Source organism: Sinocyclocheilus rhinocerous, unplaced genomic scaffold, assembly GCF_001515625.1.
Source record: "Sinocyclocheilus rhinocerous isolate Xijiao unplaced genomic scaffold, SAMN03320098_v1.1 scaffold541, whole genome shotgun sequence".
Classification (NCBI taxonomy): Eukaryota; Metazoa; Chordata; class Actinopteri; order Cypriniformes; family Cyprinidae; genus Sinocyclocheilus; species Sinocyclocheilus rhinocerous.
In genome coordinates, this window is record NW_015658519.1 from 2,853,155 (window position 1) to 2,869,916 (window position 16,762).

General features: G+C 39.7%; 1 protein-coding gene across 4 annotated transcripts; it reads right to left on the reverse strand.

The window, feature by feature from the left end:
• Positions 1-196: 196 nt before the first annotated feature.
• Positions 197-14,534, reverse strand: LOC107722586 (influenza virus NS1A-binding protein homolog B-like). Of its 4 annotated transcripts, none has more exons than XM_016531000.1 (15): positions 14,398-14,534; positions 12,546-12,707; positions 12,071-12,191; positions 11,378-11,550; positions 11,192-11,267; positions 10,935-11,108; positions 10,718-10,843; positions 6,821-6,928; positions 6,440-6,557; positions 3,421-3,645; positions 2,945-3,066; positions 2,742-2,868; positions 2,448-2,579; positions 2,179-2,352; positions 197-1,219 (listed from the first exon to the last, which is right to left on the reverse strand). In XM_016531000.1, exons 3-15 carry the CDS (start codon positions 12,179-12,181, stop codon positions 963-965), a joined length of 1,923 nt encoding a protein of 640 aa, XP_016386486.1. In that variant the 5' UTR covers positions 12,182-12,191; positions 12,546-12,707; positions 14,398-14,534; the 3' UTR covers positions 197-962. The 4 variants fall into 4 exon arrangements, with proteins under 4 accessions (XP_016386486.1, XP_016386488.1, XP_016386487.1 ...); XM_016531002.1 differs by having other exon boundaries at positions 14,489-14,526; XM_016531001.1 differs by lacking the exon at positions 14,398-14,534 and adding an exon at positions 13,727-13,830.
• Between the last annotated feature and the right edge of the window lie 2,228 nt (positions 14,535-16,762).

A 16,762-nucleotide genomic window follows, 5' to 3' on the forward strand; every position in this document is an offset into this window, starting at 1 on the left:
TATATTTATCCAAGTAAATGTCTTCATCTTTATTGAGACATGTTATCCAACAGGCATGCTTTACTCTTCAGAATAATTAACAAAAAAAAGCTAACTCTAGCCAAAGCAATATTTTTTAAAAGAACAAAAAAAAAGCTAAAAAAAAAAAGCTAAATGTTTAGGTGGATGGATGAACGTTGACACTCCAATCACTCTAATTTGAAATAGTTTATTAATTTTTGCACCTTTTTGCATTTGGACAAAAAAAAAACAACAAAAAAAATCAAGAAATCAGGTCTAACAGTTTTGAATACAGAGATGAATGAGATGAAACATTAATTGGTGTTAAAAGTGGCATTTTCATCATTGGCTTTTTTAGCATAAAGCAGATACAGATAAGCATCTATGTAAAAACAGGCCCGCGGCACAAATTCATTCAGAAATGGAATGTATGCTTGTCAGCTTTACATATTAGACACTTGCATAAGTTGTATAAAAATGCTATAAAAAGGCAAAATATACAATCCCACTGAAGCATTACAGCTCCATTTCAGATGAGCTTTAAGTATTCTGTGGTCTAAGACTTTCCAGCTATACATATATAGATCTCCTCTTCAATAAGAAAGGCATTAAATCAATGTCAAATCATTCATGATGAATAAGCACTGCACCATGAACCTCTGCCACAGTTCACATTATAACAAACTAATAAACCTGTTCTCATGACATTAACCATACCAGCTTCAAATATCACTCAGGGTACTGGCTTTGATAGCAAAACAAAAAAATAAAAAAGGAGAGAGAAAGAAAAACTATTTACATAGTAATTATGCAATATGCAAAGGCTTTATGTTGCTTTGGGCAACTTCATATAAGCATCTATCAGAGTTTCTCTCCTCAGCACCTAAACAGATGAACATCAGTAAAACACAGTCACATTACAATGTTAGTCAGTTTGAAGAAAGGAGAGATCGCGACACCCTTCAGTTCTTAGTTAATGCCTCAATAAACGGGCTCCACTCATTGTTCTCTGGGTCATACGCCTCCATGGTGTTGAGAAACTCATTGCCATCGAAGCCCCCGACTGCACAGAGCACACCGTTCAGCACAGCCAGCCCTGCGTTGCTCCGTGCTGATGTCATGCTTCCCAGCATCCTCCACTCGTTCTTGGCTGGGTCATAGACCTCCACACAGCGCAGAGCGTGAGAGCCATCAAATCCTCCGACCACAAACAGCTTCCCTGGAAGCAGTTGAAAATTACTTAATTGAGGCCAAGCCCTAAATCTGACAAGCTTCAGTCATTTTCCTACCAGTGAGACTTTATAACCCTGCTGGAATAAACAGTTCACCCTCAGGCCATCCAAGATGTAGAGGAGTCTCTTTATTAGAACAGATTTGGAAAAATGTTGTATTACATGATTTGCTCACCAATGGATCTTCTGCAGTGAATGGGTGCCGTCAGAACTAGGATTGGGAATTGAAAATCAATTCCAATTCCAGAATCAGATAACTGTTGTAAAATTTAAATTTCAATCCCGCATATCAATTCCTGGGTGCACATCTTTTTTTAGGTGGTGAAAAGGGGCTGTTATAAATGTATTTGTCTTTGAATCATTTATTCAAGAGATTCATTCAAAAACACTGATTCACCCAGTAATGAAACAAGTAAATCTTGAGTGAGTCATTGAATCATTCCATTCATAAATTCCATGAGATTGTTTACTTGTCTAATGGTTTTTCTTCAGAATTGTGAAGAAAAACCTCTCTTGCCTCAATCAGGAGAGAAATGTGCACAGATCAAACAGTTTACAAGGGAAAATGGTCCAAAAGTTTCTAAAATATGTTGGAGAATTTTGAGGTGAAAGGGTAACAGGGGACTTTTTCACTGGAGGAAGCATGATTATGGATTATGGATGGTTTTAAGTTAAAATGCCTTATTGGTGGATTTGTTTTTTACAAACACACAGATGGACTGGTGTCATGTGGATTACTGTGATGTTTGTATCAGAAGTTTGGGCTCTCATTCTGACGGCACCCATTCACTACAGAGGATCCACTGGCAAGCAAGTCATGTAATGTTAAAGTTCATCAAATCTGTTCCAATGAAGGAATAAGTTCATCTTGGATGGCCTGAGGGTGAGTTGTTGTTGTTGGTGTTTTTTTTGTGAACTATTCCTTTAAACACGTGTCTCCAGTTACCTTCATACACAACCACACCAGCTCCACGACGGGCCACGTTCATGGGGGCCACCAGGGTCCATGTGTTGTTTGCTGGGTTGTAGCGCTCTACTGAGTTTAAGCAGTTCCAGGACTCAGCACCACCTATCACGTACACAAATCCATTTAACTCACACACTGCCGCCTGGTGCCTCCCTAAACACAGACGAGAGACAATGTACATGGTGAGTCACATTTAGGGTTTTACAAATATCAAAGTCATTTCAGAACATAAAACTGAATTGACATACTGATGTTAAGGGGTGCGCAGCTGGTCCACATTTTTGTCACTGGGTCAAAGGAGTCACAATTCTTCAAGCCCTTTTGGCCACAAGGATCAGATCCACCCACCACAAAAAGCTTGTTTTGCAACGAGCACACACCTGAGAAGAAAAAATAAGAAAGATTATTCACCCCTTTTACTGTCCCTACTAGGACTGGCAATATAGGTTTTTTTATTTTCAGCCTTCAGGACCGAACAGAAAAAGCTAATTCAAACAGATTGCAAATATTCAATACATTGTCTAGTAGGAAGTGATGCCTACCTGCATTGCAACGGTTGGTGCGGAGCTCAGGAACTTGAATCCACTCATCAGCCTTGGGGTTATACATCTCTCCACAGCTCAGCTCATCTGAGTGACCATTGGAGCCACCCATCACATACAGCTCACCCTGAGAGAAAAACATTCATTTAGCTTTAATGGCAGATGCACCAAAGCTGCTCCAGGATTGGAAACCATGTCTTTACCATTAGCACAGCCATCTGGAAGCGAGCCCGTGGAGTGCGCATGGGAGCGATGAAAGTCCAGCAGTCCTTCTTTGGGTCATAACACTCCACAGTCCTCAAGCACTCTTCTCTGTTATAGCCACCTGGACAGGTAACAATATGTACATCAGATCTGGACACCTAGCTCCCGTTTCTATGAATTCTCTTTCCCATCTTATGTCATATTACATATGTGGTGCTTTCGTTTTATATTTGTTTTTCTCCAGCTCCACTACTATAAACACTCTGAATGTTTGTTTTGCAAAATTTGCATAAATGGCATTACAAGGCACACATGGCATCTGTGTGCTCTGGTAATAGGTAAAAAAAATCTGCAAAATAGTAATATACTTTAACTGGAAGCTAAATGTAAGTTATTGTATTCTTATCCCTATATCTCAACTAAGACCTTTAATTTCCTTTTAAGGACTACTTTATCACTCTCTGGGCAAGCATACCTGCAATAATGAGCTTGCCGTCCAGTTCAGCGGTTCCCAGGCCTGAGCGAGCATAATGCATGGGCTTCAACAGCTTCTCCTGCAGATCTATTGGTTGAGCCTCAAAGCTCGGGCTCTTCAGCACACATGGCGTAGCAGATGGGGAAGTATGAGGACTGGTGCGGCCGTGCAGGGAGATCACACACAGCACACCTCTCAGAACAGCCAGACACAGGTATGCGTTGTCTAGAAAAGAGCAAAGAGGCTTAGCCCCTTGACATCCAGGCAATTTAATAAACACACTAATACAGGGATCTTGCTTTATGCTACCCAAAAAAAAAAAAAACATTTACATATACATAAAAAAAAAAAATTATAAAAAAATCAACAAAAGGTTATAACATTACACTATCTGTCAAACGTTTGGAAAAAGATTTTTAATTATGTTTTTTTCTATTTTAATTAATAATAGTTAGTTACATTTATATGGCGCTTTTCTGGGTACTCAAAGCGCTTTACATGAAAGCGGGGGAATCTCCTCAACCACCACCAGTGTGCAGCATCCACCTGGATGATGCGACGGCAGCCATATTGCGCCAGAATGCCCACCACACACTAGCTTATTGGTGGAGTGATGAAGCCAATTATTATATATATTAAATCAGTATATTTTAACCACTAACTTATCCCTATGATGGCAAAGCTGAATTTTCAGCAGTCATTACTCCAGTCATCAGTGTCACATGATCCTTCAGAAATCATTCTAATATACTAATTTGGTGGACTAAAGACTTTAAATAAATGCCATTTTATTCATCAAAGAACCCTGGAGAAAAAAAAACTTGGCTTCCAAAAAATTAAGCACCACAACCGTTTTAAACACTAATAAAAAAAATATATATTACATTTTAAAATGTAAAAAAAAAAAGTTTCAGAAAGAGATAAAAGCTGGTCAGATGAAGCACTATAGACTTACTGGTGGTCTTCTCTGAGGCAATATACTTCCATTCGTGCTTGTTGAACTGGCTGTTGGAGGGAGAGAGGCTGCCAGAGACACCTGAGCTCATCTCGTCTCTTTCTCGAGGAGGCTTCTTCTGCAAAACCAAACCAGGCAGCTCTAAACCTGCCCAAACTTCATTCCCTAACTCTACTGCATGCATATAGGCTTGGAGCCAAAGACTAAACCCATTCCATCCAGTGCCAATACCACCATTTAAGGGGTCTTCCACAGTGCACAGACAGCTAAGAACTCCCTTTTAGTGCAAACCACTTGAAACTTATTAAAATGGGAGCCATGCTATTCTACAGCAAAGAATGCAGTGCACTGTAAGGGGAGGACTGAAAACCAGTCATGTACCTGCACAAACTGGATGTGGTCATCCTCAGAGCTGTAGACCTCTGCCTGCCCCTCAAACAGGCTCCCATCATGCAATTTGTGATCTGCGGAGTAGTACAGCGTTTGCACCTGCAACAACAAGACCCATGTGGGTGTTTCCATAACAAGAACAAAGCAATGTTCTGCCTTGTTCCTTGAAGCAGTGGAGTCAGCTGCTATGAGGGAGGTCCTTGACAACTGTGTGCTGCCTGGACCTTGAGGGAGCCATGACCTTTCACATGTCTACGGTCACTGTGATTGTGGAAATTGCTGGAAGGGAGAGATCATTCCTATTATAAGTAACTTCGCTTCGGGTTAAAGAGCTATCTAAACAAATGATCGCAGCACAGTGGGATTGGAAAAAAGTTGCAAGGCTCTCAGGAACAGTGTGCACAGATGGGAGCACATGGCTTTTGGTAGGTGGACTTAGTACCACTGATGGTTGGGATCTTGCATTCTTCTTCAGGGCAGGACAAATCTGCTGTTGATGTGTATTACTACACCTACAGGAGACATGGGGAGATCAACGGGGAGGAGCAGCCATTAGAATCAAATTAATAATAGTCCAAAAAGCCCTGCTGGGGAGAAAACGTTGAGTTACAAAGACTATTCAGGCCCAGGGTATATACAGGAATCATGGAGTTAAATTTAATACCTTTTAAGACCTTTTTTAAGACTCTTTCCATACATTTTAAGACCTCATCGCCACTCCAAGTTTTAACCGGTTACATCGGCGACACTTTAACTTACTGTACATTTACTATATATTGATTGTAAGACAGCACAACTAAACAGACTTACTTTGTGATAACTCCTTATCAATACAACATAATTCAGAAGGGGGGGAACGAAGCACAAGAGAATTAATTGAGTGACAAACAAATGCAACCCAAGAAACAAGAATTAGACCAATAAACAAAACAACTGACAAAACTTATAGAAGAGGGAAAATAAAGCTCTCCGAGCTAACGGGGTAATGAGTTCAAACACACTAAAACAGGGATCTTGCTTTATGCTACCCAAAAAAAAAAAAAACATTTACATATACATAAAAAAAAAAAAATTATAAAAAAACTCACAAAGGTTATAACATTACACTATCTGTCAAACGTTTGGAAAAAGATTTTTAATTATGTTTTTTTCTATTTTAATTAATAATAGTTAGTTACATTTATATGGCGCTTTTCTGGGTACTCAAAGCGCTTTACATGAAAGCGGGGGAATCTCCTCAACCACCACCAGTGTGCAGCATCCACCTGGATGATGCGACGGCAGCCATATTGCGCCAGAATGCCCACCACACACTAGCTTATTGGTGGAGTGATGAAGCCAATTATTATATATATTAAATCAGTATATTTTAACCACTAACTTATCCCTATGATGGCAAAGCTGAATTTTCAGCAGTCATTACTCCAGTCATCAGTGTCACATGATCCTTCAGAAATCATTCTAATATACTAATTTGGTGGACTAAAGACTTTAAATAAATGCCATTTTATTCATCAAAGAACCCTGGAGAAAAAAAAACTTGGCTTCCAAAAAATTAAGCACCACAACCGTTTTAAACACTAATAAAAAAAATATATATTACATTTTAAAATGTAAAAAAAAAAAGTTTCAGAAAGAGATAAAAGCTGGTCAGATGAAGCACTATAGACTTACTGGTGGTCTTCTCTGAGGCAATATACTTCCATTCGTGCTTGTTGAACTGGCTGTTGGAGGGAGAGAGGCTGCCAGAGACACCTGAGCTCATCTCGTCTCTTTCTCGAGGAGGCTTCTTCTGCAAAACCAAACCAGGCAGCTCTAAACCTGCCCAAACTTCATTCCCTAACTCTACTGCATGCATATAGGCTTGGAGCCAAAGACTAAACCCATTCCATCCAGTGCCAATACCACCATTTAAGGGGTCTTCCACAGTGCACAGACAGCTAAGAACTCCCTTTTAGTGCAAACCACTTGAAACTTATTAAAATGGGAGCCATGCTATTCTACAGCAAAGAATGCAGTGCACTGTAAGGGGAGGACTGAAAACCAGTCATGTACCTGCACAAACTGGATGTGGTCATCCTCAGAGCTGTAGACCTCTGCCTGCCCCTCAAACAGGCTCCCATCATGCAATTTGTGATCTGCGGAGTAGTACAGCGTTTGCACCTGCAACAACAAGACCCATGTGGGTGTTTCCATAACAAGAACAAAGCAATGTTCTGCCTTGTTCCTTGAAGCAATGGAGTCAGCTGCTATGAGGGAGGTCCTTGACAACTGTGTGCTGCCTGGACCTTGAGGGAGCCATGACCTTTCACATGTCTACGGTCACTGTGATTGTGGAAATTGCTGGAAGGGAGAGATCATTCCTATTATAAGTAACTTCGCTTCGGGTTAAAGAGCTATCTAAACAAATGATCGCAGCACAGTGGGATTGGAAAAAAGTTGCAAGGCTCTCAGGAACAGTGTGCACAGATGGGAGCATATGGTTTTTTGTAGGTTGACTTAGTACCACTGATGGTTGGGATCTTGCATTCTTCTTCAGGGCAGGACAAATCTGCTGTTGATGTGTATTACTACACCTACAGGAGACATGGGGAGATCAACGGGGAGGAGCAGCCATTAGAATCAAATTAATAATAGTCCAAAAAGCCCTGCTGGGGAGAAAACGTTGAGTTACAAAGACTATTCAGGCCCAGGGTATATACAGGAATCATGGAGTTAAATTTAATACCTTTTAAGACCTTTTTTAAGACTCTTTCCATACATTTTTAAATGCTTCCTACTAGTTTGGCCCAAAACATTTAGCACAGTTTTATTACAGGTAGTATGCAAAATGTTTCAGTACAAGCATTTCAACCAAATGTAATTTATGCAATATTTCAAACCTTTAACCCACTGGGGAAAATCAACCCATGGCAACAGTTTAAAAGCAGCCCAATTTCGTGGAAAAAACAACAACCCTGCATCCAACACGAGCTGCAGAAGTCAGATTTGACTGATCACGGGTCAAAAGTAAGGAGAGATAACTGACAAGATGTTGGAGGATTTGCTCCTCAACAGATCCCGAGCTCATTGACAAATATCTTTTATCGTAAGATGTGCTCCCTTTACACAGTGCGCGCCTGCCGCGCCAGATCGCGAAATCGAAAGTGAACTGTGACTGCGAGCGCTCATTCAAAAGGATTTAAATACCCCACATATTGATAGCGGTGCCCTAATGCGCGAAAATTATATACAATATTAGAATGTTTGCGGGAGCGGACACAAAAACCGCGGGAGCGGATGGGAGCGTGCGGTAATGGTCAGAAATTCAGCGAGAGCGGGATCAACAAGCCCCAAGACAGCACAACTAAACAGACTTACTTTGTGATAACTCCTTATCAATACAAAATAATTCAGAAGTGGGGAACGAAGCACAAGATAATTGAGTGACTAACCAATGCAACCCAAGAAACCAATAAAGATCAATAAACAAAACAACTGACAAAACTTATAGAAGAGGGAAAATAAAGCTCTCCGAGCTAACAGGGCAATGAGTTCACGCAGTATATTCAAAAGAAGTATTTGTCATATCAACTCTTATAACTGTCTGCAAACCATAGCTGTTTTGTGGAACACTTCTCATGACAAACATCTGACTGATCAGACAGTTTACCTGTGATTACGGAGTGCTTGATTTGATGCAGACTTGACAGATCAACTTTTAATACTTTTTAAGACCCCGCGGACACCCTGAGGCCAATACAGTCCAGGGATAGAAAGAAAAGGGGGGAAAAAACAGAGACTTAACCTTTGGCTCACCTGGAAAACCAGTTCCCCTTCATGGGAACTTCGAACTGCGTCCTCTAGGGGTCGCTATGGGGAACGCCTCGTCGTGACCCGTGTCTGAAGCATACATTGAAAAAACACCAACTCGTTGGCCGGCGACAGCCATGACGTCACTACCGGTGCGACTATAGTATAAATAGGCGCCGGGAGCACACATCATTCACTTCTTCGTCTGAAGCTTGCGTCCGCAGCATGGCAAGAAACCTAGAGGACGCAGTGTCTCGTTCCCTACTCAGGGAACCATGGTTACATAAGTAACCTGAGACGTTCCCCTTCATGGGAACTTCGAACTGCGTCCTCTAGGGGTCGCTATGGGGAACGCCTCGTCGTGACCCGTGTCTGAAGCATACATTGAAAAAACACCAACTCGTTGGCCGGCGACAGCCATGACGTCACTACCGGTGCGACTATAGTATAAATAGGCGCCGGGAGCACACATCATTCACTTCTTCGTCTGAAGCTTGCGTCCGCAGCATGGCAAGAAACCTAGAGGACGCAGTGTCTCGTTCCCTACTCAGGGAACCATGGTTACATAAGTAACCTGAGACGTTCCCCTTCATGGGAACTTCGAACTGCGTCCTCTAGGGGTCGCTATGGGGAACGCCTCGTCGTGACCCGTGTCTGAAGCATACATTGAAAAAACACCAACTCGTTGGCCGGCGACAGCCATGACGTCACTACCGGTGCGACTATAGTATAAATAGGCGCCGGGAGCACACATCATTCACTTCTTCGTCTGAAGCTTGCGTCCGCAGCATGGCAAGAAACCTAGAGGACGCAGTGTCTCGTTCCCTACTCAGGGAACCATGGTTACATAAGTAACCTGAGACGTTCCCCTTCATGGGAACTTCGAACTGCGTCCTCTAGGGGTCGCTATGGGGAACGCCTCGTCGTGACCCGTGTCTGAAGCATACATTGAAAAAACACCAACTCGTTGGCCGGCGACAGCCATGACGTCACTACCGGTGCGACTATAGTATAAATAGGCGCCGGGAGCACACATCATTCACTTCTTCGTCTGAAGCTTGCGTCCGCAGCATGGCAAGAAACCTAGAGGACGCAGTGTCTCGTTCCCTACTCAGGGAACCATGGTTACATAAGTAACCTGAGACGTTCCCCTTCATGGGAACTTCGAACTGCGTCCTCTAGGGGTCGCTATGGGGAACGCCTCGTCGTGACCCGTGTCTGAAGCATACATTGAAAAAACACCAACTCGTTGGCCGGCGACAGCCATGACGTCACTACCGGTGCGACTATAGTATAAATAGGCGCCGGGAGCACACATCATTCACTTCTTCGTCTGAAGCTTGCGTCCGCAGCATGGCAAGAAACCTAGAGGACGCAGTGTCTCGTTCCCTACTCAGGGAACCATGGTTACATAAGTAACCTGAGACGTTCCCCTTCATGGGAACTTCGAACTGCGTCCTCTAGGGGTCGCTATGGGGAACGCCTCGTCGTGACCCGTGTCTGAAGCATACATTGAAAAAACACCAACTCGTTGGCCGGCGACAGCCATGACGTCACTACCGGTGCGACTATAGTATAAATAGGCGCCGGGAGCACACATCATTCACTTCTTCGTCTGAAGCTTGCGTCCGCAGCATGGCAAGAAACCTAGAGGACGCAGTGTCTCGTTCCCTACTCAGGGAACCATGGTTACATAAGTAACCTGAGACGTTCCCCTTCATGGGAACTTCGAACTGCGTCCTCTAGGGGTCGCTATGGGGAACGCCTCGTCGTGACCCGTGTCTGAAGCATACATTGAAAAAACACCAACTCGTTGGCCGGCGACAGCCATGACGTCACTACCGGTGCGACTATAGTATAAATAGGCGCCGGGAGCACACATCATTCACTTCTTCGTCTGAAGCTTGCGTCCGCAGCATGGCAAGAAACCTAGAGGACGCAGTGTCTCGTTCCCTACTCAGGGAACCATGGTTACATAAGTAACCTGAGACGTTTTTCAGTATTTTGAGGAGCACGTACTGCAAAATTTACAAGGTTAAGGGCAAAAACCCTGGGGGCAGGGGATGGGTGGGGAACTGAACAGGGTCAACCACTGAACAGAAGTTTAGGAGACATGAGCAAAGCAAAAGGAATGGGTACAGAAAAAGCCATAATACTGACCTCTTCCATCAGTTTCTCCAGGGGATCTCCGTTCTTCCACAGGCTGCGCTGCACCCAGCTTATCACTTTTGAGTACAGTTTGCCATTGCCTGGCAAGTTCAGGTTGTCCTCTAGCATAACCTCCAGCTATACAGACACAATTATATATGATATTATAACGAATTAAATGCAAATAACATATGCGTATATATATTGTATATAATATATATTTATATACTTTCAGCCGAGGAAGTTTAAGGAAGTCATCCTGTTCTGAGATCTCCTGAAGATGGTCCTGTATAAATGCATCAATCTTGCCCAGAAGCCGCCCATCAGCCATTCTACTAGCAAAGTTGCGGTATGAAATGGCACTCTGGGAGTCCATTTTTGATAGTAGGTAGTCTCCACAGATCTGCAATCAGGATTCCGAAGATTAGGGGACTGAATCGTAATGTATAGATGAGAAAACTACCATGTAAATGCCTGTGTACATACCTGTTTTACCCTCTCCAATTTGAGCTTCTTTGCTGCAGAATACACATCACTAACCAGATCTTTATCTGCCTTCAGTCTGTCAATAGATTATGGGAATATATGAAACCTGTATGTCCTTGAAATTATCAATGTGAAAAGTTAAGTATGTGTAAATAAAAAGTTAAGAGAAAAATGAAATATATGTACTGGGCTGTGTAGGCATAGTTGAGCAAGATCTCCACAGCATCGGGGCTGAGGTCATCAAATTTTACCAGCGAAACCCCACCCTGTGGCTCAGAGTCAGTATTAAAAATCTCAAATAGGTAAGGACTGCAGCAGGCCAGCACAGCCTTATGGGCCATCAGCTCATGTCCACAGACCTGCAGAAGAACCATTATAAAGTATGTTGTAAATACAGATCTGTGCTACAGAGAGCCTTTATCTTCATTTCAAAAGTATAAGAAATTAATACTTTATTCAGCAAGGATGCATTTACTTGATCAAAAATGTCAGTAAAAACATTCATAATGTTACAAAACATTTCTATTTATCAAACATTCTCGAAAACGTATAATGGTTTCCAGATGAAAATAATAAACAGCACAATTGTTTTGATGATAATAGGAAATGTTTCTTGAAAATAGAGTAATGGCTGCTGGAAATTCAGCTTTGCCATCATAGAAATAAATTGCATTTTAAAATATATTAACATAGAAAACACATAATACAATAAAAAAAAAAAAATCAAAATATTGATGTTTTTAACCATATTTTTGATCAAATAAATGCAAACAAAGTGAGCATAAGAGACAAAAGACAACAAAAAAACTTTTGATGGATAATGTAAAAATATGGTCATGTTTATTTTTTCTGAAATAAAGGTGGGGGGGGATGTCTTACCTGCAGTCTGACATCACAAAACTGGCCGCTTTTACGCAAAGCATTCATTTTGGCCACAGTAGAATCAAGGAAGCTCTCATCTTCAAATATTAAATATCCGTTGGGAGTCATTTTGTTGGATCTATCAAAGTCAAGGAGGCAAACACAGCAAAATGAGAACGACTGCTTTGCATTCACAAATGCAACATGATGAGAAGACTCACATGGAATCTATGGCATTTTGTACCACATTTTCTACAATGACTGTATGGGATATCTAAAATTGATTTAAATATGATATAAAATGTGTTAAACTAAGCTGAGAATGCTACACATATTAGAGGGCATCATCAAAAGTAGCTAAATATTTAATATGAACATGTAAGGAGTGGTGGATGTGAAGAGCTCTCTGAAATTCTGCAGAAATTCCCACACATTCCTGTAAAAATTCTGTGGTCACAGAGTCCATGCAGGTCTGGTGAGGAGACACACTTACCAAACAGGTAACAGAGGAACAGTCTTGCTCTAAGGCACTTTCAACAGAGCGTACCACACGCAGATGTTTCTGAATAAGAGGCAGTGGCGTGACGGGTCGTGTCTGATGTCACTCAGTGGGTTAAAGAATACAAGTCCTACCACCTTGACTACACATGATGACCTGAAGAAGTGAAAGAAAAATGCATTCAATTCAAACATCACGATTCAACTACAGCTAATAATAAGAACTGTTTCTTGAGCTTCAAATCAGCATATTAGAATGATTTCTGAAGGATCAAGACTCCAGTAATTACTGCTGAAAATTCACCTTACAATCACAATATTTAAACAGAAAACCTTTTTAAATTGTAATTTCACAATATTTCTGTTTTTTACCGTATTTTTAATTAAATATATGCAGGCTTGGTAAGCATTAGAGGCTTCTTCAGAACCCTTACTGAACACTGATACAAAAATAAAATCATTATGTTCAGTTTTGCCATAGTCAGCGTTCACACATCTTTTCACCAATGAATTATTTTAGCTTTTCCAGTAGTTTTAGATTTCTATATTTTCTATAAATATTGTACAACTGTATTTGGCTAGAAAGTTATATACTGATTATAGAAAATCCCGTCTTTTCCAGGCCTGGAAAATCTCAATTAAAACACTAATATTTCTAGATTTTCCAAGGCTGTGGGAAGCCTGAATTTTCGTTTACCAAAACTGTAACCACCAACTTGTATTTTTTGGTCCATATCAATATCCTCGGTTCATATTATTGCTTCTAACAGCTTTGTTTGACTGTAAGGACAAACAATTGCAACATTACTTACAAAACACAAATTAGTGTTCTAGACCTTATACACAACATTTAATGTCTATAAGTTTTTTTTAAAGCATCCAGAAAAAAAACAGTTACTCAGTGTTTTTTTTTCCGGGTTTAATGTTTGTTGAAGGCGCGAGACAGCACGCGCCACTCGGAGCGCGAGGAGGAACTGCTCTTTCTAGATTAAACCAGTCCCGCTGAAACAAACACACGTGACCTATCAAAACCTTAAATTCAAAACAACAGTCTGCAATATAAACATCACATTACAAGTCTGTAGTAGGTCCGCGGGTCATGTGACAAAGACAATATACTATTTAATTATTGAGGTATCACATATTTATGTGAATAATGAATTAGAAATAAGTTACCTGAAAAGAGCCAACTGTACTGTTAAATGGTTAGTTCAAACGAAACGAACACTGCGTCATTTATTCACCCAAAAGTTTCCAGAACCCGGCCGACTTTCATTCTTCTGTGGAACTGAAAGAAAATTACATTTTAGGCAGAACAACAGCCTCAGTCACTATTCGCTTTCAATGCATCATTTTGCTTTACAATGAAATTAAATGGTGACTTGGGCTGTCGTTCTGCCTAAAACCTTTTTTTAAATGAAGGAAATTTTCCTTCAGTTCTACAGAAAAATTCAAGTCAGTAACATTTGCTTTCTCCTTTCATTTTCATCTTTATCTTAACTAACGTTACCTTTTCCAACGACAATCGGGCATTGCATTGTTTTAAACGGTCTGGGCGGTTAAAGTGCTATTCATCTGTTTCAGAGATGCGGAATTACTCTCAACCATTCACCAAAACAAACAGCCGTATGCCATCTGGATATTAAACTGAATATCTTATTTTTCTTCTTCACCCGAAAATCAAACTGTAGGACAAACGTTTAACAGCAAACAGACACTAAAAGCATTGCTTCTCCTCAAACAACACTTCACTTACTACAACAACACAAACAGCTTCACGAGCTCGACTAACTTTAACACTATAACCTGCTTTAATTTTCAAACACAACCTAAGTTAAATGTCTTACCGATTTCCTTTGTCTGTTTAGGATGAAAAACATAATTTCTACTTAGAAAAAAGTAGTTATCAATCAAAGAACCGCCGTTTACGAAACGTACCAAATGACTCCGAAGTGCGCGCGCTCAACTATGCTGCGTCACTAATGACGACAGCACGATGGGAGGGACAAATAATGGAGCCTATCTCTAACTTGCATACAATATGACACTTTACAAGTAAAATAAATGTTTCTAAAAAAAAGATGAATTAGTGTACCTGGATCTATATAAAAAGAAACGCGTCGCTTGTGTGAATATCACCAGCCATTATTCAGTTTAATCACAGTAGCCCAGTTCTTGCCCCGCAGCAACCAGAACACAGTGCAGTTCATTCATGCAAAACAGATGTGTGCTGACACTGTCTGTATAAATATTTTAGGCCTACACGTTGGAGCTGGAGCGAATGCTTGGGGTTTTATGATAGTGTTGTGTCATTTATAGGCCTATCTTTTGAATCTCAAATGTAATAAATAAATAAGCCTAGATAATACAAATAAATAAATAATAAAAAATATGTATACAAAGATATTGCAAGATTTAAAAAACAAATCTGATTAATCAATTATTTATACACTGTGGTCTACTGAGATGTCTTTCTGCTTTGTCAATCATGATGCTACCTGCAACATTATCCCTAAAAATCGAATTATTTTAAAGTATATCTATAATTAAGTCCCAGAATCGTTCTCTCTCTCTAGTCTTTGTTAAAAATATCAAGGTTTATGGTCATTCTTTTTCAGTGCATAAGTCCACTTCAGATAGGAGGCAAACTTATGCAGTTTGATAAACACAGAAAATAAAGTCCAATAAAGAAGACTGTATTGTGTGTCGCTTCATAAGAAATAAGTATTAAATAGATGTCATATTTCCTGTGATGTCATTTTGCAATTTGTTCCATTTCCTCTGTGGAGATGTGTATTATGTAACCACCTCGTCGCTGGCACAACTGAAGTGCCTCCACCTCAGCCTGCTGTCTCCATGGTTTCCAGCCACTTAGAAAAAGAAACATGAATATGTAGACAGACGTGCCTCCTCATGCCCTCCTTATGGATCCTCTATGCAAACTGTTGTTCAGTTGAGCATGGCTTACATAACGCACTCTGCTGAACATGGTTTGACAACATAAGTCATTTTCATAAGTCAAATTCAGTTTTATGAATTTTATGAATACATTTTAATTTAATGTATTTATTTTATTTTTATAAAATATATTGTAATTTTATTTCTAAATGTCTTGCCATAGTTTTTATTTGTTTACTAATGTCACCTTAAACTGTTTACTTGAACTTGACTGTGTGTGACAATTGTCTCTGAAGCTGGTTTGGAAGTGATAATCATTATGAAAAGTGCTATACAAATAAATTTAATTTAATTTAAATTGAAAAGCTTCCTTTTCTTCCTAATATTGCCATAATTCTAATTAAGGTAGTAATAATAATAATAATAATAATAATAATAATAATAATAATAATAATAATAATAATAATAATAATAATAATAATAATAATAATAATAATAATAATAATAATAATAATAATAATAATAATAATAATAATAATAATAATAATAATGTATTATACCTTTAGTCGAATGCTAAACAAGTCTTTTGTTTTATAAAAAACTGCCTGCTATTTTCCCACACGCAGTGTAAATGGGTGTGTATACAGTACATGAAACTGTACTCATATTTTACTGTTCTCTATTTTTATTGCACTGTTTTTATATTTTAAGAAGACGTCACTCACCCTATTTAGGTTTATCTTGCAACAACGGTAAGCCAACTGTACAGTGTCCCTTATTTTATTCAAGTGTTTCATTGGTCTAATTAAAATGAGCTATGTGACATACTGTATAGTGTTTTATGATAATCAAATATTTATTTATAAAAACACACTAGCAATTTTATTTATTTTTTTTTTTTTTGGAAGCAACTAAGTGCTCATTTTTTGTACAAAATGTTCTAAATATATGTCAAATTTACCTGAAATGTGCGATTTAAAAGAAATTCAGGTTTCATGTTGCCATTGTCCAGTGTGAATTTGTTTGACAAACTTACATTTATACTTACTTTCTACTTACATTTATATTTACATTTACATATATTTAGCAGGCACTTTTATCCAAAGCAAACGAGGAATACAACAAGCGATTCATCATAATGAGGCACATAACACAAGAAAGAAGTGTTCGTAATACAAAGATTCAGACAGGTAGTACAAGCTAGAACATGGAGGGATTAAGTGAAAGCTATATACACACACACACACACACACACACACACACACACACATACACACACACACACACACACACGCACGCACACACACACACACA

Bases quoted from the DNA above. Each gene is read 5' to 3' on its own strand.
- LOC107722586 (XM_016531000.1), bottom strand. From the start codon at position 12,181: ATGACTCCCAACGGATATTTAATATTTGAAGATGAGAGCTTCCTTGAT. The intron at 6,558-6,820 runs GTACATGACTGG...TTGGTTTTGCAG, and splicing joins ACCACATCCAGTTTGTGCAG to AAGAAGCCTCCTCGAGAAAG. The intron at 3,067-3,420 runs GTATGCTTGCCC...TTACCTGTCCAG, and splicing joins CGGCAAGCTCATTATTGCAG to GTGGCTATAACAGAGAAGAG.